We start from the raw sequence: 25,180 nt of genomic DNA on the forward strand, positions 1-25,180 counted from the left end.
TTGGGACAAGAAACATTTAATTAGGAGTCTGGGGGCTCAGCAATGCCCCAGCAGACGCCTCATGCAGCCTCATGTACAGTGGGCATTGGGCCCGCCCCTGGGACATTGCCGGAGGGGGGGGGCCCTCATGGCAGCAAACAGGGCAGTGTGGCTTGAGTACCCCTCTCTGCGAGGGAGAGGTGGGGCAGGGGCCAGTGGGTAGGAGGATGTGTCCCTCCCACTGCATGGGAGGGTGTGACTGTGCCTAGGATGGGGAGTGGCATTGGCTGGCACGATCAAGGGCACAAGAGGAGGCTCTGAGCTTGGGGGGAGAGGGAAGTTGGTACCAGAGAGAAGCAACCTGCAAGGGAGGGGTCCTCTTTGCGTGTCTCCCCCCCCCCCCCCCCCCCGCCCAGGATGCCTACCCTCTTCCCCTCCTGGTGCTCCAACAGAATTCTTTGTCTGTCTCCCACTCCCTCTTCCTCCCAGGGCTCTGTGTCCTGGGCAAGGGAGCAGATGCAACCAGAAAAGGAACCCCTGCAAAGGCAGCCCTGTCCCCTGCAGAGCCTGGAGAGAGGGGGTGAGGGAGGGTCACTGCGGGGTCAGCCCTGAAGGTTGGGTTCCTGGGGTGGGCCTGGAGAGGACTGGGACAGGAACTGAGCTTTTAGAGTCCTGACAGTGAACTGGGGGTTATTTTGAGCAGGCGTGGGCCAGTCTTTTGTTCTTAATCGGGTTTCTGTGTTCAGGCCGCTCTTGGGTGTCCTTTCCCAGTGCACAAGGGGAAGATGAGGCTGCTCTGTGGTGACTGCGCTACTTGAGGGACAGTCTCTGATTTACCACAGCTTCCCCAGACCTCAGCCCTCCCCTCCTCTGTCCACCCAGGTTTCAAGTAATGGGAGAGATAACCGCAGAACTTTCCTGAGAATTGATGGAGTGACAGAGGTGGTGAGACCAGGATCCTCCTGCAGCCCTGAATTCCCTCCCTACCCAGAGCTGGGGCTAAGGGACCCGGGAAGGCACCTTCCCAAGGCCCCACTTCCAAAGGGGCAGCTGCAGGGTCACACACACAAAGACCCAAGCAGAGGCTCTGTGAGGAGAGGGGAGCTGTCAGGCAGGCAAAGATGCTGTGGGCAGGGGAAGGTCTCTGGAAGAGGCAGCAGGGAAGTTCCCCAGGAACTGCCTCTCAGGGCTGGACTCAGCATGGCAACGGGCTTTGGGAGTGCATGGGCACCAGGGGGTCCCACCTGGAGCTTTCCCCTCCCCTCCCACTTTCTCCTCCTCCCCACCTCCAAGTCTCAGAGCAGCAGCCTCCTCAGGGCACCCCAGGACCCATGAAATAAAACCCTCCTCAGTGCAGAAGCCTCCCAAGCCATGGTGACTGGCCCCAAGGAGAAGGGCAGAGGGAGAGAGAGTGTGGGCAGAGGCCTGCTCCCCTCCTGGGGCCAGAAGCAAGGGCCGGGCACAGGCAGGGGTGGCTTCCGGGTTCTCTTGGCTCTTCTCAGATCTCGGTCAGGACGTTGGCTGGCACCAGACCCCGCTTCTTGCCGCTGCTGACGCGGATGAAGCCATCAGCATCCTTGCTCCTGCCCACGCCCACACAGATCTGAGCAGAAGAGACATGAAGCTGAGGCTTGGCACTGCCTGCGTCCCTGGCCCCAAGTCCTGCTGGTGGCTCCCAGGCGGTCCATCCCAGGGGATGAAGGGACCAGCGTCAGATGTGGTTGGAGCCCGGGTGATGGGAGCAGATCCCAGGAGAGTACAGGGTGCAAGACCAGGCAGTCAGCAGACACAGAGCATCACTTCGGGTCTGACCTTTGAGATCAGCTGGTCTAATGCCCCTGACAGACCACCATTTCACAGAGGAGGTAACAGGGGGAAAAGGACTTGCCCGTGGTTAACAAGAACCCAAAGGCAGAGCCAGCATTCAAACCCGAGCCTCTAGACTCCTAATCCAGTGTTCCTGCCCCGACTCTCTAACATAACTCAGCCCTCTGACTGTGTTAGCTGCCAGCCCCAGTTCCCAGAGGGGAGGACAGGAGAGCCCTGCAGTCCCACTGCTGCTTTTTTTTTTTTTTTTTAACGGGAATTTCAGTTCCCGGACTAGGCATTGAACCCGGCCACGGTAGTGAAAGCCCAGACTCCTAACCACTAGGCCACCAGGGAACTTCCCAGTCCCACTGCTTCTAGCCTGCCTTCCCTCCTGCTGCCAGGCTGCAAGCATCCTCCTCCAGGGCCCTCGCCCACACCCTTGCCGCCTCTCTCCCACGCCCACCTCTCCAGCCATGCAGGGCCCAGGCCCTCACCTGGCTCTCCTTGAGGCTCATGTAGCCCTGTTCCTTGTTCCCGGAGAAGGGTTGGCAGCAGCGCCAAACGTTCTCGCCTGGCCTCACCCGCTGCACAAAATTGGCTGGGAAGAAGCCAACCCGGTCGCCGACCTTGCCCTGGGGATGAGGCTGGCAATGAACACTCGTGCCACCCCCTGACCCCCACTGCTTTCTCTAGACCTAATGCCCACTCAGAGCCAATGCTGTCATCCTCCAGATTTGGCTTCTCTGTATTTGAGCCCCTAGTCGGGTGGCTTCTGGGCTGGAAAGGGCACAAGGTGGACGGAGGAACAAGGCTGGGGCGGGGAGGGGCACAGCGAGAGTAAGACCTGAGGGTGGGCCTAGGCCTGGCTAGGGCCGGTGGAGGAAGGAGAGGAGGTCTTTGGGGCTGTGTTCTCTGAGGGTGCGGGCTAGTGATGTACCTACCATGCCCCACCCTCCGCTCCCCACCCTGCCAAGTCACCTTCCACCAGTCCTCGTTAGAGTCATCCACCAGCATGATCCGGTCTCCAGGCCTGGGATGAGAGAGCGGAGGTAGCACATGGGGCAGGAGGGACCCTCCCACTCTGCATCCCAAGAGTCCTAGGCCCCCAGATCCCCTGCATGCCCCCCTCAGCTGGGAGAGAGTTCTCGATGCCCTTGGAGGACCCTGAGTGACTACAGGTATGGCAGACGCTCTCCAGGACAGAGGCCGGGCAGGGGGCAGGAAACGTGACATTAGCACCAATCCCTCTTGGACTCTGGCACCTCTGTCTCCTCTTTGGGCTCAGTAGCCTCAAGTGTGCCAGGAGGAGGTTCCTGAAGGTCTCCCTCACACTCGTGTTCCAAGGTCTGGGAGCACAGAGCCCTGAGGTTGGAGCCAGGCAGCTGCCCGGGGCGGGGACTGGGCCGCTGGAGGACTTACTGCAAAGCCAGGTCGTTGTTTTCCTGGGGCAGAAACTTGTAGAGCGCGACGTAGGAGTACATGGGCCCCACATCCTTCCGTAGAAGGGGCCTGGGGGCCTGTGGAAAAGCTCTGGGTCATTGTGGGGGGGACACCTTTCTTATTCCACCTACTCTCCCCTTGCCCTGACCTTGCCTACCCTGGGGGCTAGGAGATGGGGCACAGCGCTCCTGGGTCAATGACAGGGGAGGTGAAGACTGTCCTATCTGCCGTGCTTACACACCCCTGAAGGGACTGGGCCAGGGATGGAGAAGAGGGATCCTCCTCTGCCTGCTGCACCCTAGAACTGCCCACCCTTGGGGCAGTAGGAGTGGGCACAGTAGGCACTGGGTCAGTGGAGTGGTAACACCCCTGCCTCCCGGGCCTACTCACCCCGGCATTGCCCATCCCTGTAGACTAAGGATAAATGATGGAACAGGGATACTCCCACTCAGCACGCTGTCACCCACCTAGGGATCAGTGACAAGGAGAAGAACAGTCCCTTCCCACCTGGCCTGCCGGGGGCTCACTGCCAGCCCAGCCTCACCTGCTGTCCGGGGCTCTTCTCCTCTGGTCCTGACCCTTCGCTCTCAGCCGCGGCTGTGAATACTGGAGATGCCAGGGTGGGGCGAGGGTGTGAGGCAGCAGGCAGCGGCCCGTACTGCGCTCCATTCCTGCCCCTGGTCCCCAGTCCCACTCACCGCTGTCGCCAGGGCCCTCCTCTGAGCTGCGGATGCTGCCTTCCCCGTCCTCAATCAGCTCATCCCGCTCGCTCTAGGGACACAGCGAGGGGAGGGCTCAACCCCTGGACCCCCCACCCTCTGAGACCTCTGCCCCCGAGGCTCCCCTTTGGTGCTCCCCATACCTACCAAGCTCCGCGTGGGGGACTCAGAGGTGCTGCTGAAGCTGGAGCGGTTCATCAGGGCCAAGGAGGTTCCGTAGCGCAGGGTCTCATAGACGGGGTCCACCTTCCCGCTGGCCCCTACTGAGGAGTCACCATCAGGGCCGGGCACCCTGCTGCCAGCCTCGCTCTGCCCTGAAGTCCTGCATCTCAGCCCTGGCTGCCCTGCTGGCTGTCCCGCTCAGCCAGCCCTAAACTGAAATCTGCACTCCTCTCACCTGCCCCTCCCAGGTCTCCCTCACGGTATGAGAGCTCCGTGTCCTCCCACGGTGCCCAGGCACAAACCTGGAGCATCCTGGACCCCTTGCCCGCCTCACTGCCTGTGTTCACTCCATCACCTCATCCTACCTCCCAAACACTTCTAGAATCTGCTCACTTCTCTCCATCTCCACTGCTACCAGCCTGGTCCAAGCTACCAAACTTTCCTGGCAACCATCATGGCCTCCCAACTGGTCTCCCTGCTTCCAGTCCAGCCTCTCCAACCCACACAGTAGCCAGAATGCTCTTGTAAAAACACAAAAATTGACCTTATAATAAAGTCCAAAGACCTGTGGTTACCAAGGGGGAGGCGGGGTGCGGGAGGGATGGATTGGGAGTTTGGGATTAGCAGATGCAAACTGTTTATACGCAGAATGGATAAACACCAAGGTCCTACTGTAGAGCACAGGGAACTATATTCAATATCCTGTGATAAACCATAATGGAAAAGAATATGAAAAATAATATATATATGTATAACTGAATCACTTTGCTGTACAGCAGAAATTAACACAACATTGTAAATCAACTATACTTCAATTAAAAAAAAAAAGAATAAAGTCCAAAGAACACTCTTAAAATGGACCCCGAGGCCCTGCACCCAGGGTCCCATCTCACCCTTTTACTCTGACTCCCTCAGTCCCATCCTCATTATCCTTTCTTTAACTCTCTGCCTCTCCCTACCTCTGGCCTGCCTCCTGTCCACACTGGTCTTCCCCAGATCCTCAGACTAATTCCCTATCTGTCAAGTCTCCCGGATGCCTTCTTTGCCTCTGTGGATGAGGTCGGTGCCGACTTTATCCTCTCTTTATTCCCTATCCTTCCGTTTCAGGCATTCACCAAATGATGGTTAATTGATGATTTATGTGATTATTTATTTCATGTCTAGCTCCCTTACTAGACCATGAGCTCCACCTTCTTCAGGGCTGTGTTCCCATGTCTAGCACAGTGCCTGGCACTTAGTAGGTGTTCAATAAAGTGTTTGTTGAAGGATGGATGAATGAATGAATGAAGTCTACATTCAGGACAGCAGCATTCAAAGAAGGGAATTGGGGAAGAAAACCAAAACAAACAAACAAAAAGAAGAAGAAGAAGTCTAAAAAAAAAAGAAGGGAGTGGTAGTCGTGCCAAGAACGGGCAGTGCCAGTGTGACTCAGGTGCTCCTCTGAGGAGTGCATGGGTCTCTCATCCCACCACAGTGGGATCAGGGGCAACAGTGGACACTCACCAGTGGGTGGGGACTCCTTGCTCATGGCACAGGCTGGTGGCGGCTCATGCACCAGGAGCGGGGAGCTGAAGTTGCGGCGGAAGGAGGAGGACTGTGGCGGGGGGTGGGGTGGGGCAGAGAGAGGGCACAGGGAGGTCACAGCCCCTTGAGAGTTTGGCCTTCCCCAAGCCCAAGCACCACCCCACATGAGGAACCAGCCCTGCAGGGCACTCATTCCCCCACATGCCAGGCCTGGGAGCATCAGCCAGCCATCTCTGTGTGGTCCCCACTCACCGTCTTGCCTGGGCATTGCTGGTGGGAGATCTCCTCGGAGCACCAGAGGTGGACGCTGACTTTGCATGTCTTACACCGCAAACCCTGCTTGGAGTTTCCTGGGAAGAATGTGGGTTTGGCAAGAGGGGGTGGTCAAGAGAGGCTACATCCAAGGACAAGGAGCAAAGGAGGCAGGTTAGGGCATGAGGGAGCAAGGGACTGGGCATCCTCATGCCAGCCTGGGGCCTAGCTCCGACCTCCACACAGTCAGGGTGGAACCTGAGCTGTTAGTAAACACAGCAACACGGGGTCCCCACCCACCCCCAAGGGTGCTCATGTGTCCTCCCAGAGGGAGGGGCACAGTTAGGTTTAGCAGCAGCCCAACATCAGGCAGTCAGGTCCATGGGCCCACACCCACACTCACCCCGACCCCTTCTGTTGCCACCCAGGCACCTACCCACAATGAACTGTTGGCACAGCTCACAGGGGCTGGCTCGCTTGAAGACGTGTTCCTGGAAGCTGTGCAGCCTCACTGGTTTGAGTGGTGCCAGGGGGCGTGAGATCGGGCAGGGGGACAGGGCTGGGGTGTGTAGGCCCCAGTCTGCAGACGCTGGTGGTGGGGAGGGAGGTGGCAGCGGGGTCGGGGGCGTCAGCAGCACCTCGGTGGGGCATTTGGGCTCAGACCCCGAGCGAAAGAAGAAGTTCTCCATGCTCTTACTTCGGAGGATGTTCTTGAGGGAAAGTGAGCGCTTGAACCTCTGGAGCTGAAAGAGGAAAAGGGGCTGTGAGCCTGGAGGGGGCTGGCTCCCCGGGATCTCTCCTTGGCCAGCGGCAGCCTGAAGGCTGAGAGCCAGAGGTGAGATGAAGTACTGAGAAAGAGGCTGCCAAGTCCCAGAAGGCAGGTCACCATCCCAGGTGCCCACAAGAGCCAGGCAGGGAACCTCCTTGAGCAAAGGAGCTCTGGCTGGACAGGCACCTAATTAGGAGTGGTGGGGACTGGACAGTCAGCGAGTAGCTGCTGGTCTCCTTCAGCCAGCTGAGCTAGTCTCTAGGGGCAGCCCAGCGTTGCCAGGTTTCTCAATTTTCAAAAAGAAATCTAGACTTTGTTTTTTAAAAATATTTATGGGGCTTCCCTGGTGGCACAGTGGTTGAGAGTCCACCTGCCGATGCAGGGGACACGGGTTCGTGCCCCGGTCCGGGAGGATCCAACATGCCGTGGAGCAGCTGGGCCCGTGAGCCATGGCCGCTGAGCCTGCGCGTCCGGAGCCTGTGCTCCACAACGGGAGAGGCCACAACAGTGAGAGGCCCGTGTACCACAAAAAAAAAAAAAAAAAAAAATGTATTTATTTGGTTGCATTGGGTCTTAGTTGTGGCAGGCAGTTTCCTTAGTTGCAGCTCACCAGCTTCTTAGTTGCGGCGCATGGGCTCCTTAGTTGCAGCATGTGAACTCTTAGTTGCAGCATGCATGTGGGATCTAGTTCCCTGACCAGGGATCGAACCCGGGCCCCCTGCATTGGGAGTGCGGAATCTCAACCACTGAGCCACGTGGGAAGTCCCTAGACTTTTTTATTTATTTTTTTTAACCTCTTTATTGGAGTATAATTGCTTTACAATGGTGTGTTAGTTTCTGCTGTATAACAAAGTGAATCGGCTATACATATACATATATCCCCATATCTCCTCCCTCTTGCATCTCCCTCCCACCCTCCCTACCCCACCCCTAGACTTTTTGTTTATATAAGTAATTTTTTAATAAAAAATATTCATCCATTTCATGAACTTATGAAATTTAAAGTCAGTTAAGAGGGACTTCCTGGTGGTTCAGTGGTTAAGACTCTGTGCTTCCATTGCAGGGGGCACAGGAAGGTCCGCACGCTGCGTGCAGCCAAAAAAAAAAAAAGTCAGTTAAGAAACCTAGAACTTTATGTGACGTTGGATAGAAACAAATTCAAGAGGCTTTATTTCCTTTTTAATCTGCAGAAATGGTAGTATACTATTTCTCCCGTGCCTTGCGTTTTTCTTGGAAATCCTTCCATACAAATACACAAAGAGTTTCACCATTCTTTTTGTACGGCTGCACAGGAATTTCACTGAATGGAGGTACCATTTACTCGACTTGACAAAATAATACTTTGGGGGCCAAAACACACCAGGTCCTCGGTCCTTGAACAGGGAGTGGGGGAGTGGTCACCCTGGACCCTCATCCTCAGGGCTGATTCTCCCTCCAAAACACCTCTCCGGTTCATCCCCTGTAACACCTCAGCACCCCAGAGCCCGGCCCTGGTTCAGGTTCCAGCACCCTGTCGGGTTCAGGGCCATAGCTCTTTGCCTCCACCTTGCCCATCCCCACCTGTTCTCCATGCACCTGCCAGGGAGGTGATCCCTGACCCCGCAAAAAACCTTTCATGGCTCCTCAGGACCCAGGCAGGGCCCCTGTCCCAGCCATGAAACTGCAACTTGGCCAAACCTGCCCTTCCAGCCCAGGCCCTCCACCTGAGCCCACATGTGAGGACTTGAACTCATCCGTGTTTCATGCCTCTGCGCTTTTTACATGTTTGTCCTCTTTGCCTTATCCAGTTATTTCCCGCTTTCTTCTTCAGGGTTTCCTGTGATGCTTCCTTCTCTGGGAAGCTGTCTCTTCTTCTGCAGGAATTCCCTTCGGTGGGACCACTCCCTCCTCTGGCTGGCTGCATCTGGACGGGCTTCCATGATAGCTCCGATCAGGTTTATGTTGTCATTTACTTCTCCCTCCTCCGGGAGGCTGTGAGCCCCTGGAGGGCGGGAAAGTTTGCTTCAAATCCCCATAACGGGCCTCAGCACATAGTGGGTGCTCAGTCAATGTTTGTGGAATAAATGATGAGCAAGTGGCTGGAATCCTAAACAGAGCACGTGTTCTGGAGTGCACGGTGGATTCTGCGGTGAGGCCAGAGTTATTCCCATTGCTCACCCAAACACACCCTTATTCTACCCGGAGTGAGATCTGGACCTCTCTAGCCAGACCCCTGCTCTACTCCCCTCCTGTTGAAAGCCCTTGCCCCTCCCATTCCTTTCTACCAGTTAAAAAAAGAAACGGGTGGAGGTGGGGGGCAGAGGCCTGGCTCTAGGCAGGGACACTTGGCCAGGGTTCCCAGCTGGGACACCAGGCAGCCTGTGTGCCAAGGGAATGGAAGTGGTGGCCCCTCTAACCCTAGGGAAGCCAGCAGGCCACATGACAGAGGGGAAAGCAGAGGGGGAAATGTTTGGGCAACAGGCAGGCCCCGGTAGGCCAGCTGAAAGGCCAGAGCCCTAGGGGGACTGGCATGCTGAGTTGCTCAGCTCCTTCCAAATCCAGCTTCCTGGCCAGCACTGGGGCTTCTTTGTGTGTCTCTGAGAAGCAGGGCCCCGGGCCCCAGCTGCCTGGGCATTGGGGCAGAGGTCGAGGCCCAGAGGGACAATTAATTAGAACACGAATATGTTCTATGTGGCTCTCGGGGCTCTGACAGACCCAGAGGAGTGGGTGAACCACCCACTGCTCTGCACAGGGGCCGTGGGCACAGAGCACAGGAGGTCTCTGGGAGGATGTGCTGGGGGGGTGGGGGCAGAATGCAATCTGCTGCCTGAAGGCAAGTTACTTCACTTCCTCTCTCTCTAAGCTTCAGTTTCCCCACCTCCAAGTCAGGGTTAGATGCTCTCTAAGCAATACAGGCTCAAGTCCCCAAAGCAAAACCTAAACTTATGAACATAATGAGGGACTGTCGTTGTCAGAGTCCTGGAATTGATATGCAGAATCTCATTAACCCTGGCACTACCCACTGAGGTGGTGACAATTATTGGTCCCCTTTGCAGATGAGGAGCTGAGGGGGTTAAATCACTCACTCATCATGAGTCCGCAGCTGCTAAGTAGCAGAGCCGGGACTTGAACCAGTGGCTTTGGCTATTGAGCCCAAGTGACCAGGAGCACCCTGCCTTGGCCCTCAGCTCTGGCCCTCAGTTGTGCCATGGGCTTGTCATGAAATGTAGGGTTAGAAGGGACTTGAAAGACTGGGCACATAGAGCAGTCCCCACCCCGCACTGCTCTGGCCATGTGCCCTCTGAATTATTGTTTGACTCTGTTGGTCACCTCTTGTGACGGCAAGCCCATCCTCTCTTGGGACAGTCATTCCATCTTTGGGCAGCTGCAATCGCTGGAAAGTGCTTCCCTATTTAGAGCTGAAAAACCTGCCTCCCTGCCTATCGGCCCTTGTCCCTCCCTTGGCTCCAGGAAGGGATACTCTCGCTTACACACATCAGTTCTTCAAATATTTGAAGACATCAATAATGTTGCCCCCTCCTGAGGCCATTATTTCCAAAGTAATCCTCATAGGATGAGATTTCAAGCCTCCCTACTCTCCAGCCTGTGCCCTTTCCTGGTCCCCGCCTGGCCTCAGTGCCAAGAGCCACCTCTGCAGGGTACCAAAAACCTCTGGAACAGAATGTTCCCTGCCACCAGGGCAGCCCCAACTCTGCCCCAGATCCCAGGAGGGTGGAGAAGTGGGAAGGAATGCCACCTGGGGTGGCTGGCAGATGTCAAGGGCTGTGGCTGGAGGGCAGATGACGGCATCTCTGCCAAATGGCTTAATGCCCGCCCACACCAGAGACATCTGGCTTGGCCACCCAAACCTCATTTGGGCTCAGCCTGGCCAGGTATTTCCATTCCTGGGACTCCTAGTTCCCAGAGAAGACCTTTCTCTACCTCCCCACCCTCTATCTTTTTGGTGCCCCCACTGTCCCAGGACCCATTCCCTGGTGTGAGAAGAAGTCACCATACACCCTGGCAAGCTGGCCCACCTGGACCCCATTCCCTCCCAAAGCACCAGGAGCTTGTCTGGCTTGGAGTCTGGACCATCAGACCTGTTATTCTGAATCCCCTCCTGGAGGCAGGACCCGGCCTGCCTGCCTCCTCCCCACCTCTCCACACCCTGGACAGTCCTTTCCTTCCTCAGCTCCTGCCAGCTCCTGAAATGGCACTAGGCAGCTGGCAGAGGGTGGTGGCAGATGTGACACAAGCTGACTCAGATGGCAGAGCTGGCATGGCAGGGTCTTTCCAAAGATGGCAGCAAAGTGGGTGCTGGCAGGCCCCATGTAGTAGGATGGGATGGGGACCCAGAGAGGGCGATGCTGACACTAGGAGGGTGGCTGAGTAGCTTGGGTGCCGGAGTGAAACCCGACTTTAGGGTGAGCAGGAGGCTGGACTTGGGCTGGCAAGAAATCCCCAGGGAGCCCCAAACACTGATGAATAGGTCTGGAATGTTGACTTCACTGCCTAATGAAGACAAGTACACCAGCCACCTCTGTTGTACCTGCCTCAAACTGAGCTGGGTGGGCAGCACCGACCCTCTCCCTTCCTCTTCTCCACCTCTACAGTCTGAAGACAGAAGCTACTTTGGGACAAGTTGAGGTGGGGGAATGGAAAGAGGCTGGCAAGTGTTCTGAATCCTCTCTCTGCCCACCTCTGCCCTCCTGAGTACCTTCCCCCAGACCTGCAATCCAGCCTGTGTTGTTATTACTGAGTCCTTCGTAAATGAGGTACAGGGGAGCGCGGCAAAGGGGCAGGGCTCCAACTGGCCTGGCACAGAGGGACCAGGTCAGGTGTACACTCCCATTCCTTCCCTGCTCCTCAGATCTCCATGGCTCAGACCCAGAGGTGATGGCATGGGACAGTCCTTGGGCTGGGAGGAAGGAGGTACAGACCTGCCAGGCCCTGACCACCCCTCCCCACACAGCTGAGCTTGCAGCCTGCTGACTGCTGAGGCAGCACTGCCCAGCCCTCCTGCCTGCTCTGGAGAACTCTTAAGGAGGGGGCTGAGTGGCCAGGCCGTGGTGTGGGAATCAGGGCAGGACCTGGGAGGCCCTCAATTCCCTGGGAAGCAAGTAAGGAGTTTGTATGTGTCTGTCCAGGGTGACTAGAAGGCAGCTGTGAAGCTCAGGGGCGCTGGAACTCAGGATGCGGCTCAGTTCCCTCAGGAGGGGGATCTTCTGCTTGAAAGAAGCTGTCACAAATATTCCAAGCAATATTCTGCCCCCCAACACCTCATTCCTTTCCCAGGAGGCTTGGCTTTCTGAGGGGGAGGTAACTCTGTGGTCTGAGAGCCCAAGGTCTAGTTCTCAGAAGGGAGCAGGAGAAGGTCAAGTGTGAATCTGAAGACTTGGCTGTGGAGACCCACTGGGTCGCTTTGGTTTAGGCATGGGGAGCCTACCTGGGGTGCCTCAGCCTACCTGGGGTGCCTCTGGTCCTACTCATCTTCCCTTGGTCACTCCCTTGAAGACCTTGACCTTGAATTAACCTCATATCCTGGGGGCGGTCAAGACAGAATTAGGAGGAAGACGGGCATTGGAAAGAGCTATAGATGAGCCAGTGATACCAGGGGGAGCCAAAGACCCCACCCATTTCTGGTCCTGACTGCCCCCCTCCTCATCTGGGTAACAGAAGCCTGGTGGGAACAATTTACCAGGGTGGAAAGGGAGAGAGTAGTCTGGGCCTGAAATCTGGGGGGGTGGGGGTGGGCAGAGAGAGCACTGCCCCTTCTTCTCTCCCCATCCCCAGGTCCCCCGCTCAGGTCGCTTCCTGCAGAACTTCTTGCGGGTCAGCACCTAGAACTCGGGGAGGGAGCAGGCAGAATAGAGGCGTGGGGGGGGTTGAATGTGAGCAGGGTTCTCCCCCACCCCACCGCCTTCAGCGCCAGGAGTCTGCGCTCCGCCTGACTTCCTTGGGGAATAATTTATTCATTGTGACTCCCGCAGGAGTAGCAATCATACATAATTAGGGTTAATTATGACATTCATTAATTATGATGACTTCCCTTTTTGTTTCTAGCAGCTCCCCGCCCCCCTCCCCGGCACACGGCCCGCTGGCATGGGCTGCCTGTCTTTCTCATCCGGAGCCGCAACAACAGTCCCCGGGTCCCCGCCAGTGATGGTCCGCCCTGCAGCAGCCCCCAGCGCGAACTCAGAAGCTGCGCAGCCCCCGGCCGCGGCCTCACGTCCCCGAGCCTAACCCGGTTGGGAGGGGGCGAATGCAGGACTGCGGCGGGTCAGAGAGAGACATCTAGAGAGACTCAGAAATAAACACACAGAGACGCCGAGAGGACCCGAGACGCACACAGAGAGATACCAAGACAGAGACAAACAGGTTGTAGAGACATTTTCAGAGAGACACAGGCAAAGAGAGAGGGACAGACAGAGACCTGGCGGACACGGGAGGGGTGCGCCTCGCACGCACACGCGGGCGAGTATACCAGCCCACACCCGCTACACACCGCTACACACTGCCTCCGCCTTCGCTGCGCCGACTCCCTCCAACAAACGCGAGTTACATACAATCTCCCTGGAGGGTCGCGGTGGAGCGTCCGCTCATCACGCGCTCAAGGGCGTGTCGTGCTTGTGTGATGGGGCCTCCTTGTGGCCCCTCGTCACGAGCCCACTGCCCCCGGGTCGCCGCGCGGAGCGTTGGGGACCACACGGGCCCCGCTACTGTGACCCCAGGGCACTCGAGGCCACAGTGGCAACCGCATCGGGAAGAGGGCGCCCGGGCTGGGGGCGCGCTGGGCAGGGGTCCAGGCCTCGCGCCTCCCGAGTTACCTTGGTTTCCTGGAGGGCAGAGACTGTCCCCGGGGGGGTGTGGGTGGCCGCGTCATCCGGTTCGTTCTCCTTCTCGCTCATTTCGGTCATGGTTAGGTGAGAGGGTGCCGAGACCCGACGGCAGCCCGGCTGGAGGCAGGCTGAGGGTGGCAGGTGTCTCTGTGGGACCCTGAAGCCCTTCTCTAGAGACTGCCCCCCAACGAACCCCAGGAGAAACCCGCCCAGGCAAAGCACCCCCCCCCACTCCCGGGTGCTGGCGGAGAAAGTTCCCGGGTTCGTGGGTGAGAGGAGGTAATTACACGGAGCCGCGGGAGCAGGACGACCCCAGAAGTGAGGACCAAGGATGCTGCTCCGAGCGAGGGGAGGAGGGAAGTGGGGACTCGGGGATGAGCCGAGGGAGGGAGCGATGGAGCTGTCAGTGTCCGGCAGGCTTCGCTGTCCTCTACGTCCGTCCCGCCACCCCCTCCCCCTCCCCCCGCCGGCCCCAGCCGGGCACCCCCTCCGCCCAGTCCTCACCTCCCAACTTTGATTTAGGAGGTCGCCTGGTCCCTCCCCTTTCCCTCCGCAGCTCCCCAGCGCCTCTATGCAAATAAGGTTCTCAGCTATTGGCAGCCGCGGTGGCCAGGAGGGCGAGCTGGGCGGAGCCTGGGGGGGGGGCTTGACAAGATGGGGAGGGGCTTGGAGGGTAAAGAAGTGGAGGGAGCAGTTTTACCTGAAAAACCCGGAACTGGGGGCGTGACAAGGTTGAAGGAAGCCTCAGGAGATCATATTGAGTCTGGAAGGGTTGGGGGGGGAATAGAAATAGGTTGGATCTGCAGAAGGATAGCTGAAAGTGAGATAAAGGTAGGACCTCCTGATAGCGACGTGAAGAATGGGGACACTTCCGCCCAATTAACTGGATGTCTCTCTGCCCTGGAGACACTCTCCCCAAATGTGTCTCTCCTCGGACTATGTAGGGGTTTCCTCAGCAGAGAATGGACAAATGAACATCATGTGTCAAAGGCCAGCCCTGTCCTGGAAAGCAGGACAACTATATTGTTTTCCAGTCTTGTTGCCTGGACTTCAGCAGAGAAGAGGCCTCGGTCGCCACACTTGAGGTCCCCAAACCTCTCCAAGACATGCCCCCTCCTAAAGATCCTACCACAAATGGAGTTAGATGGGGGTAGGGAGAGGTGAGGGGGAAGAGGTTTCTTACCCTCCAAGGTGTCCTCTGTCCACTTGGCCTGAAGCTAATGCATGTCACCTACCTGCTATTTCCCGAACTTCCCCTACCTCTCCTCCTGCCTCTTCTGGTCCTGATCAAAAGGTCTAGCTTCATCTCTGGGCCTATCCAAGAAAATGGAGGTAGGTTGGAGGTTGAGAGAATCCTTCCCTGGGTGTGGGTGGAGAGACTTCTGGGTCTAAGTCTCCTTCCTCCTCATCTGCTGTGGGTGATGAGATGAGGGGTGGGTGGCACTCAAGAGGGTCCTGCCTTTATGCCAGCCCTGGAGAAGGGGCTGAACCTAGTGTTCCCTCCTCCACCCGCCCTCCTCCCATGCACCTAGCCATTCATGCCATCTATCTCCTCCTGAGGATGAGCTCACCGGTGGAGCACTGCTCAGGTTACTGCGTCCAGGAGTAGAGATTTATTTGCCACTGGCAGAATTAGGACAAGGGTGGACGGGAGGGTTTGTGGTAGTGGGGGCTTAGTCCCCTCCCCCTCCAGATCCACACACTGCAGACTCTCTGAGTGCTAGCTTTCCTGAAAGGAGTTTGAATAGAACCTGGCCTCAGCCCTCAGACCAGTTTCCCCAAAGGCCCATTCATTACCAACTGCTCCCCTCTGAGGGCCACCCTCCTCCCTCCTGCCCAGCACAGGTCAGCCCAACGACCCCCACCTAGGCAACTCAGACTTAGAAATGCTTGGAGCACCTGAGTTGGGGTCATCAGCCCTCTATCTCTACCTGTCCTGGGCTGGAGCAAACAGGGGCTTCGTCTGTGTTTGTGAGGCCTCCTGGGGGGAGGTACCCCTGTTTCCCTCCAAAGAGGAGAGGCTCTGGGTTCCTTCGAGTCCAGTACCTGTGTAGTCACTAATTCACTTGACCCTGGGTAGGTAACTTTTTTTTTTTTTTTTTTTTTTTTTACGGTACACGGGCCTCTCACTGTTGTGGCCTCTCCCATTGCAGAGCACAGGCTCCGGATGCACAGGCTCAGCGGCCATGGCTCACGAGTCCAGCCGCTCCGCGGCATGTGGGATCTTCCCGGACCGGGGCTTGAAACCGTGTCCCCTGCCTCGGCAGGCGGACTCTCAACCACTGCGCCACCAGGGAAGCCCTGGGTAGGTAACTTTTTTTTTTTTTTTTTTTCTGGGTAGGTAACTTTTAAAGCCTTGATTTCTTCATCAGCAGAATGGAGGTTGTGCCTACCTCACTCCCGGGAGAATGAATGAGACAGTGTAGTATACCACTTGGCCCAGAGAAGACAGGCACAGAAAGTTCATTTTCTTCTTTCTCTCCTTTCATCTGGGAGATTTGTCTCTTCCGAGGTCTTTTTCTGAGGTAGAGAGAAGAACAGCTTCCTTCCCTCGCTTTCCTCGGCTGCTTGCAGCCTGCTACTCCATGAGAGAACTGACCCAGGAGACTCTGACTAGACGTGGGAAAGAATTCCCAGGGGAATCAGTGGGGCAAGGCAGGGAAGTCGGTGGGCCCTGGGGCCCATCTGGTCTGGGTTTGAGAAATCTGAGGTGGGGCAGCTGTGGAGGAGGCAGGGGGCTGGATCCCATGACCTCTGGATGTCCTTTCTGGCCTGTGGCCTTCCTGTTTCAGAGCGGTCTTTAATGATCTCAGCCTGAGTCACTGTCTCAGTGCCAACAGTTCCCACTGCAGTGGCTCAGAGATGGGGCAGGAGCAACTGGGCTAGCTTCTCTGGGAGGAACATCTTAGATTTGGAGGGCAGAAAGGAGGGGTTGTCAGAGCAAGTGGCAAGGTGGTCCAGGAGGATGAGTGGCAGCCGTAGTCTCAGAAGGGCTCTCAGACCAGACGTCATGATAGAACTACCAGGGGGCCTCTTACTAGGAGAGCTGAGTGAATGAGCATGGGCGCTGGGCTCTCGGGAGCCTGGGGACAGAGGAATGGATGGAGGGATGGACAGATGGCTTCAAATCTGCATATGGCACAATGTCCAGCACATTAAGAGCACCTGGTCCTCATCCTGGTCTGCCCTTTTTTCCTGCTCTGTGACCTTGGGCAGAGAGCTATCCGCCTCTGGAGGGTCTTTGGTTTCCTTGTCTTCTGATTGGCAGAACTGGACTAGATTAGTTTGAAATGGAGTTGGATTAAATGGGGGCAATAATTGTATATCTCTTAGTGTTCTTTTGAGGATTAAATGAGTTAATATATGTAAAGAGCTGGACAGAGTAAGTGCATGATAAATAGTTATTATTATTATTTTATTTTTAAAAAATATTAAGGATTCTTAGGACTTCCCTGGTGGTCCAGTGGGTAAGACTCTGCACTCCCAATGCAGGGGGCCGGGGTTCGATCCCTGGTTGGGGAACTAGATCCCACATGCATGCCGCAACTAAGAGCCTGCGTGCTGCAACGAGGATCCCTCGTTCTGCAACTAAGACCCGGTGCAGCCAAAATAAATATATAAATAAATAAATATTTAAAAATTTTTTTTTAAGGATTCTTAACCTTGGGCTTGTAGGTAAGTTTCAGGGAGTTCGTGAACTGCTTGAAGCTGTATCAAATTTTGGAGGATAAGCATTTTCTGGGGGAGAGTCCAGAGCGATCATCTGCTCCTCAGAGAATCTTAGATCCCCAAAAGATTAAGAACCACTGGCCTAAATGACCCAGGGCCCCTCCACTAAGGTGTTGAGATTCTCTAACGTGAGGGATTGCCTCTGCCGTAAGGACTGACCTATTTTCTCCCACAAACACCTTCAGTTCAAGTCCCTCCCTGCTGTGGCCTCTGCCCCCATGGGATACCAAGGACAGCCCAAGCTGAGCACATGAGTGGCTGGCCTCTCCCTCCAGCTTTAGAATCGGGGCTCCTAGGGTAGGGGGGTTCATCACGGTTGAGGTCAAGTCTGGGTTCTCATCTCCCAGTTGGGGAGAGGAAGAGGACCCAGCCTCAGTGGGGCTGGGGATGCTGAGAACACAGTGAAAGGTCTGGCCTTGCCCAGTCTCCCCTATGTCCCTCTGCCAGCCCACCCCAGGGCCTCAGAGGCAGATACCGCTCTAATGAGCTAAGGCCCACAGCAGGCATCGGTAATTACGATTTTACAGAAATATAGAAGGCTCTTATGCAAGTGCCTGACATACTTCCTGGCTGTGGCATCTGCGACAGCTAGGTCCCCAGAGGCTGGAGAAGGGCCCCTCCACCCGCTGCTGCCAACAACCCTTGGAGCTTGGGACACTGGCATAGAGCCGCCTTCCCACTGCCTGTGGCGCTGTCCCTAACACGCCCTGGGTGAGCTGTTCCCTCTCTCTGTGCCCCAGGCTCCCTGGAGCGGAACAACATGGGCTCCAGTGTGTGCACCCCTCTCCCTACCCTGCCAAGTCGAGGCTGTCCAGGAGACTTGTTTCCATGGGAGGGGGATAATGGTTTTGGGGATGTTTCCCTTTCTCTCAGTAAGAAAACCTCTCTTTCCACAAAGATGTCCCCTTCTATTCTATTTCTTTTCCCCTTGAGGCTGGGGACATAGGGATGACAGCAGCCTGTGGTGGGGGTCACAGCCCCTGGCTGCCCCTCCCCAGGCCCTATGCCAGTTTGCCCACCCCCATCTCCCATGCCTCTGATAGTGTCCTGAAGCCACCCCTTTCTTTCCCTGGTCCATTCCCCATACCCACCCACAAAGCATCTGTTACCAAGGTAACAGCAATGTCATCACTTTGGGGTGAGCAAGGAGGTGGAGCCCAGTGGATGGGATGGGGCTGTTAGGGGTTAGAATTTTAGAGATATGAGCACTGAGGGCCCCCAAACTCTTAAAGGAGGATCTTTGGCTGCAGAGGGGCCCTGGGCACAGACTGGGCTGCAGGGTGCTGCTGAGAGCTGGTGGAAAAGAGGGAGGATGAAGCCTGGAAGCAACTGGATCTGGGTGTTAGGGGTGAGGGTGACTGGCTTACTAAGTGGGAGAAGCGTGAGGGTGATGATGCCAAAGAGATGTCGAGGCAGGGAGGATGGAGCCTGCCTGTAACTCCTCCTTTGGGATTCAGCTTGTTAACTCCTCCTGGGGAGAGGTTTTCTGGCTGGGAGAGTCTAGACCCAGTGGAAACAGCAGCTGGGGATCCTGGGGCCAGCCTGGGTCCACACTGCCCCCTGCAGACTACACAGAAAACAACGTTGCATGTCTTCCAGGGAGGAGTGTGTAGGTGGGGCCTTTGAGGGTCTACATTTGAGACATCTAAACCATGTGGTCCTACTAAGTGCCTAGAGAGGCTCTGGGCACCCGGGGTGCCAGTTTCCTGCATTTGAGGCCCTCCTGTAAATCCTGACCCAGAGAGTGCCCTCCTGCCCAGAGGATCCCTCTGAGCAGACTTGGGGGTAGGAAGCAGCGGGGACAGAGATGCGCCTTCAGCTGAGTTGACAGAGGCCATCAAGAGGACTAGAAGGCAGAGGGGCCAGAGTATTCTAGGCAGATGCAACAGCCTGGGCAAAGGCACCGAGGTATGAAACAGAAAAGACTGTTCTGGAAGTTGCCGGTAAGCAAGGGAGAGAGGGAGTGGTGACAGGGAAAGGCAGAAAAAGGTGGACAAACAGCCTTGGATGCTGGGCCAGGAAGATGCGTTTTCCTGCACAAACGGGCTTCTCAGACTTGCTCATTGGAACCCAGGTGAACCATCCAGGGGTACCATGGAGGCATGCGGGGCGGGGGGCAGGTAGGCAAAGTGGTTCACTCAGAAATTGAAAGGAATTTAAAAACATGTCTCTAGGGCTTCCCTGGTGGCGCAGTGGTTGAGAGTCCACCTGCCGAGGCAGGGGACACGGGTTCGTGCCCCGGTCCGGGAAGATCCCACATGCCGCGGAGCGGCTGGGCCCGTGAGTCATGGCCGCTGAGCCTGCGCGTCCGGAGGCTGTGCCCCGCAACGGGAGAGGCCACGACAGTGAGAGGCCCGCGTACTGCAAAAAATAATAATAATAAATAAAATAAATAAATAAAAACAAGTCTCTATATTAAATGTTTGTGCAAGCCTTGCGTTTGAGTCCAAGAATATCTATACTCATATCTTTGAGTCCAAGGACTGTAACCCGGTGGCCTGGGTTCAAACCCTGGCTGTGTCTTCTCTTAGCTGTGTGACCTTGAGATAGTTACTTAACCTCTCTGTTATATAAATAAACCAACAAATGATTTTAAGCACTAACTATGGTGTGCCACAGATGCCCTGGAATATGGGCATGGTTACCCAGGTGTTTCCAGAGCCCAGCTTGAGAATAGCGCTGCGAGTGATTATGGAATGGTCATTCCTGTGTCTTAGGAAGATCCCTCTGGCTCCCAAGGGCAGCCACGTGGAAACAGAGCCAGAGTAGTGGGCTCAGGGTCTTCTGGCCAAAGGCTTCATTGCAGGGATGGCCTGGAAGGAGTCCTGTGTCTTGGTCTGGGTGCATGGCAGTGAGGTGACTCAGGTTCCAGCCCACCCTCACTAGCTAATAACCTTGGACAAATTGCATAGACTGTAACTGGGGACCTTCTTACTTCAAGGGGTGGTTGTAACATGCAGTGGGACCTGGAGGATCACATACCCCTGAAAAGCTGCTTCCCTTGCCTGCAATGCCTTTTTTTTTTTTTTTTTTTTGCCACGCGGCTTGTGGGATCTTATTTCCCCGACCAGGGATTGAACCCGGGACCTCGGCAGTAAAAGTGCAGAGTCCTAACCACTGGACCGCCAGGGAATTCCCTCCTGCAGCCTCCACTGCTGCTTATCCCAAGGGAATTGTCAAGCCATAGCCATCCTTGAGGAGACAAAAATCCCGTTTCCTGCTCCTCCTGCCGTTATTAATACCCCCCCCCGCCCCCATCTATCAAAACCACAGCAGACCAGCCACTGTCATTCATATTTACTCATCCTCAGGGCTCACAGCCCAGGACTGGAACAGAAAGTATTTTTCTCCATTTTGCAGTTGAAGAGGCTGTAGCTCAGAAAGACCAGGGGTCCCTGCCATCCAGGTTCCGGGGTCTGATACTTCTTTGGGAGCCGTTAAATAAATGAATGCATGAACGATGAACACTGCCCCCCATCAGCCCCTCTTTCTTTGGGGGAGGGGTGGTAGACCTCATTCTCCAGCTCCCCAGGTTGGACTGTTGCCTGGTTAATTTCAGAATTCCACACACATTTGTCCAGCAGAGTGGTCATAGTACAGTCATTAGGAGCAATGTAACCTGGTGGCCTTGGTTCAAACCCTGGCTGTGTCTTCTCTTAGCTGTGTGACCTTGAGATAGTTACTTAACCTCTCGGAGCCTCAGTTTCACCATCTGTATAATGAGGGGGGCGGTGATAATAGAATAATAGAAAAAAAATAGCATCTGTCTTAGAAGATAGACTGAAAAGCACTCTGGAGTCATACTGAGCACTGAAGAACTGCTTGCTAAATAAGAAGACCCTCTACATTTATAAGTGTTATATAAATAAACCTACACTTTTAAGTGTTAAATAAATAAACCTGTATGATATACTAGGCACTGGAGATATGTAGAGAAAAAGACACCTACATTTACTGAGGGCTCATTATCTCATTCATTATTATCCAGCCCTGTGGGGCAGAGGTTCTCACCATCCCCCCCCCCTTTTTTTTTTTTTTTGCAGTACGGGCCTCTCACTGTTGTGGCCTCTCCTGTTGCGGGGCACAGCCTCCGGACGCGCAGGCTCAGCGGCCATGGCTCACAGGCCCAGCCGCTCCACGGCACGTGGGATCCTCCCGGACCGGGGCACAAACCCGCGTCCCCTGCATCGGCAGGCGGACTCTCAACCACTGCGCCACCGGGGAAGCCCACCATCCCCTTTTTATAGTTGCAGCACGAAGCTCAGAAAGGCTAAGTTACTTGCCTAAATCCACCTAGTTGCGCTTGCACTCAGGGTCTATCGAGAGGTATGTTTACCTCTTAGTCCCTACCTTCAAGGGGCTTCCACTCTGATGGGAAAACAAACATTAGACAAAGTACATTAAGAATAAACTGCACATCAGACGACTGCTGTGAAGGAATTTGGTGAAGGGCAGAGGAGGGACATGGGGAACATAAATGCCAGCTGGCTGGGTTGCAGGAAGGGTTTTAAGAAGGAAGCAGTAAGTTTGAAGTGTGAACAGAGTACCTTTCCAAGGTGAGACTTACTGGTGGTGAGAGGGACTCTCAGGAATAAAAGATTGGAGACTTAGAGCCAGGCCTGTGCATCCTCGAACTCTAGGGGTGCGCTGTTTAGTGTGGTGCCCTGTGGAGCTGCACACCCAGAGGCCTCGGAGACAGTTTGCTGGAAAAAAGGACCCCCCTCCTAGGGTGGGGGCATTCGTGTACACAGACACACAGAGCACACAGGGATTGCCATATGGTATTGCCAGCTTCCTGTGTGTGTGCATGTGTGTCTGAAAAATTGTGCTCTCATCCATTCCTTTTAGGGAAGGGGAGGGTGGGACGAATTGGGAGATTAGGATTGGCCTGTATACACTACCATGTGTGAAATAGATAGCTAGTGGGAACCTGCTATATAGCACAGAGAGCCCAGCTCGGTGCTCTGTGATGACCTAGATGGGTGGGAAGGGCCGGGGGTGGGGTGGGAGGGAGATCCAAGAGGTAGGGGATATATGTATACATATAGTAGCTGATTCACTTCATTGTACAGCAGAAACTAACACAACATTGTAAAGCAATTATACTCCAATTTAAAAAAGATAAAAAAATAAAAATCATTTCCCTGGAACTCAGTGCCCAGACCTTTTGACCACGAATGTAGGGGTAACAGCGGTGCCTGAGCCCTGGATAGGTTAGGATTCCACCCACCCAGGTACCCTGCCCCAGGTCCCACACACCAGGGAGGGAGGGAGGGAGGGAGAGAGAGCCTGGTACATAGTAGGCACTCAATAACATTTTGTTGAATGAATGAATGAATGAGGAACACTCCCCTCAGCCTCTGTTTCTCTGTGGGAGTGGTAGGCTTCACTCTCCAACTCTCCGGGTTGGAATGTTGCCTGGGATAGAAGACAAAACAAAACGATACATTTTGGTTAGAGGAGAAAGACACTGACTTATTTCTCAGCAATTTTGACAGATAAAAACTTACTTCCTTGGCTCAGGGAACCCCGAGGGTATTATTAGGATCGTGTTATGCCGTGGCCTAGAAAATGATAGAGCATTTGGGGTATGAAATTCATCTGTGTTGGGGGAAGTTTCTGGGACAGTCATGTCTGTACCTCCAGAACTAGCGAGGGACACCGCCAAGGAGGCTGGGGCCCTCAGTGGTGTCCTCGCTACCCCAAGGGAAGCTCCTGAGGGTTAAACACTGGGATAAGGTGCAACTCCACAGAACTTCCTTGGATCCTCACGGCCACACTGAGTGGGAGGGAGGCCTTGATCCTATTTTACCGATGAGGAAAGTAGGTTCAGAAATGTGTCCCTGCCTCGTGGGGGCCTCAGACCACCCAGAGGCTGAGACTCCTCTGAGAGTGGGGAGCCTGGACCAGAAATTTCCTGAGGCCTCTCTGGGCCTTGGATGGGCTGTTTATACCCTGTGCTGTGCTGGCCCGGGAGGTACAGCGAATGGGTCTGGTGGGGGCTCTCAGTGACCAGGTTCTGTCTGCCTCAAGCCTGGCTGCTTTCCTTGGAGAGACAGAGCCAAGGAAAACCAGCAACAGGCCCAGGGACACCTCTTTGGGGACAGAAGCCCAGAGACTCTGAGATGGGCGGAAGGAGGGAGTAGCAGCAGGAGTAAGGGAGAGGTGGGCCTTCCCTGGTGGTCCAGTGGCTAAGATTCTGCGATCCCAGTGTAGCAGGCCCGGGTTCGGTCCCTGGTCAGGGAACTAGATCCCACGTGCCGCAAGTAAGAGTTCGCATGCCGCAGCTAAAGATCCCTCCTGCCAGCAAAGAAGATCCCGCACGCCACAGCTAAGACTCGGTGCAGCCAAATAAATAAGTAAATATTTTTTTAAAATATGAGTAGGAGAGAGGGGGTGCTCAGAGGGGGAGGTAGAGGACAGGCTGGGGGGCGGTGCAGGGGGTGGGACTGGCTTATGGAGCAGGAGTCCCCTCCACTGGTGTCCTCGAAGGGGGCCCGCGCCAGCCTCCACCTTTCCCACCTCCATCCCCCATAGCAAGCATAACAAGCCCCGCCCCCCCACCTACCCCCATCCCCTCTGCCCCACTGCCACCCTTACACCCTGCTCCCCCGAGGCCAGGGCCAAGCCCTCCCTCTGGACCCCTCCTACTCCCCTTCCCCTGGCCTTCCTGGGATCTTGCTCTGTCCAACCTTGCAGGGTCCCATGGGGGGCCTCCTGACCTTGGATCCAGCTTTGGGCAATGGGTGAGTCTTGAAGTCTTGGGGGTCTTACTGCAGATCTTGGGGACTCAGGTTTCTTTGGCCCCCATTGTCAGGAATGTTCCCATCCCCTTTTCCTCCTTTTGTCCGGCTTCATGAGAGAAGACCAAGGGCCAAGGTACCTGGAGGTACCCTGCCTGCCCATTGTGTGTGTGGGCATACTCTTTGGTTTTCCCTCTCCCTGCAAGGGAGGCCCCCCAGAATCACAAAGCCTAGATAGTTAGGGTCACATGAGGTCAAGCCGCATCTTTAGAGCCCCATCTGTGCTCTCTGCAAGGCCCTTATCTATTTACACCCAACACAGTAGTGGGGGGTGGGGGCAGGGGGGCCCCTGAGCTGACTGTGTACAGTGACAACAGGGGCTGAGCCTGGGGAAGGGGGTCGTCCCCCAGGCAAACTGTATTTGTCCATAAACACAGTGCACCCCGAGCCCCAGGGCAGAGGAGGGGCAGAGAAACCAGCCCAGCTGGAGCGCCTCTCCTTCTACCTCCCTGGGAGGGGGGGCTCTCCCGGGCCCACCCCCTCCTCCTCACAGGCACGCTCTCTCTCCCAGCACCACCCCCCGAGTTGTTTCCACAGCAAGCTGGACTATGTTCTGTAAACTCCAGTCCCCTAGCCAGGTAGCCCCCAGCGACAGGACAGGTGTCAGGCCATCACTGCACCTGTGTGTATGGGGGCGGGGTAGAGACAAGGAAGGAGGCCAGGGGGAGCAAAGGCCCTTTGTTGGTCCATGTGATGTTGTTTGTCGCTCTTCCCGTCCCCTGGAGCGGTCAGGCTCCACCCTCCCCCCATGGGGTCCTGTGAGGGGTCTGGGCCCATAGGTCTCCAGGACTCTCTACGTGGCTTATGGATCCGGGGCCAATCTTTTAGCCTGAGGGTGCCCCTCGTTGTTCTGGGCCTCTGGGGGAATGGTGGGGCAGTGGATGTCCGTCCCGGTGACTTGTTTTGCTGCACCACCACTTCCCCTTTGAGTTAATGATTGGTGGGGAGCCCTAGGGATGCCATTTCTTGATTCCTCTCAGCTTGGGCTGCCTAATAGGTCCTGAGTTTCCTAGAGCCCCGGTTGCTCAGCCAATAAGAGGCTGAGGCCTTGCCCCACCCTTTTGGGGCTATGCTCTTGTATATAAAGCCCGAGGCCCCGGGTGGATGGCCCAGTGGGTCCAGCCCAACCCGGTGCTGAGCCTTCTGTGACACAGCTGGTCCTGCTCTTTTTCCAAG

At 55.7% G+C, this 25,180-nt stretch overlaps 1 protein-coding gene and 1 non-coding gene across 5 annotated transcripts; both read right to left on the reverse strand.

Moving 5' to 3' along the window:
• On the reverse strand, positions 1 to 14,232 carry STAC2 (SH3 and cysteine rich domain 2). 4 transcript variants are annotated; one of them, XM_067714300.1, is made up of 12 exons: positions 14,173 to 14,232; positions 13,461 to 13,600; positions 6,322 to 6,628; positions 5,886 to 5,983; positions 5,613 to 5,703; positions 4,095 to 4,210; positions 3,927 to 3,999; positions 3,773 to 3,834; positions 3,208 to 3,305; positions 2,767 to 2,818; positions 2,283 to 2,420; positions 1 to 1,582 (listed from the first exon to the last, which is right to left on the reverse strand). In XM_067714300.1, exons 2-12 carry the CDS (start codon positions 13,548 to 13,550, stop codon positions 1,478 to 1,480), a joined length of 1,230 nt encoding a protein of 409 aa, XP_067570401.1. In that variant the 5' UTR covers positions 13,551 to 13,600; positions 14,173 to 14,232; the 3' UTR covers positions 1 to 1,477. The 4 variants fall into 4 exon arrangements, with proteins under 4 accessions (XP_067570401.1, XP_067570400.1, XP_067570402.1 ...); XM_067714299.1 differs by lacking the exon at positions 14,173 to 14,232 and adding an exon at positions 13,760 to 13,933; XM_067714301.1 differs by lacking the exon at positions 14,173 to 14,232 and having other exon boundaries at positions 4,095 to 4,207; positions 13,461 to 13,933.
• A 6,028-nt stretch (positions 14,233 to 20,260) lies between these two features.
• TRNAK-UUU (transfer RNA lysine (anticodon UUU)) lies at positions 20,261 to 20,333 on the reverse strand. Its single transcript has one exon. It is a non-coding gene; the product is annotated as a tRNA-Lys (tRNA).
• Between the last annotated feature and the right edge of the window lie 4,847 nt (positions 20,334 to 25,180).

The sequence above is a fragment of the Pseudorca crassidens genome, chromosome 19 (genome assembly GCF_039906515.1).
Source record: "Pseudorca crassidens isolate mPseCra1 chromosome 19, mPseCra1.hap1, whole genome shotgun sequence".
NCBI lineage: Eukaryota > Metazoa > Chordata > Mammalia > Artiodactyla > Delphinidae > Pseudorca > Pseudorca crassidens.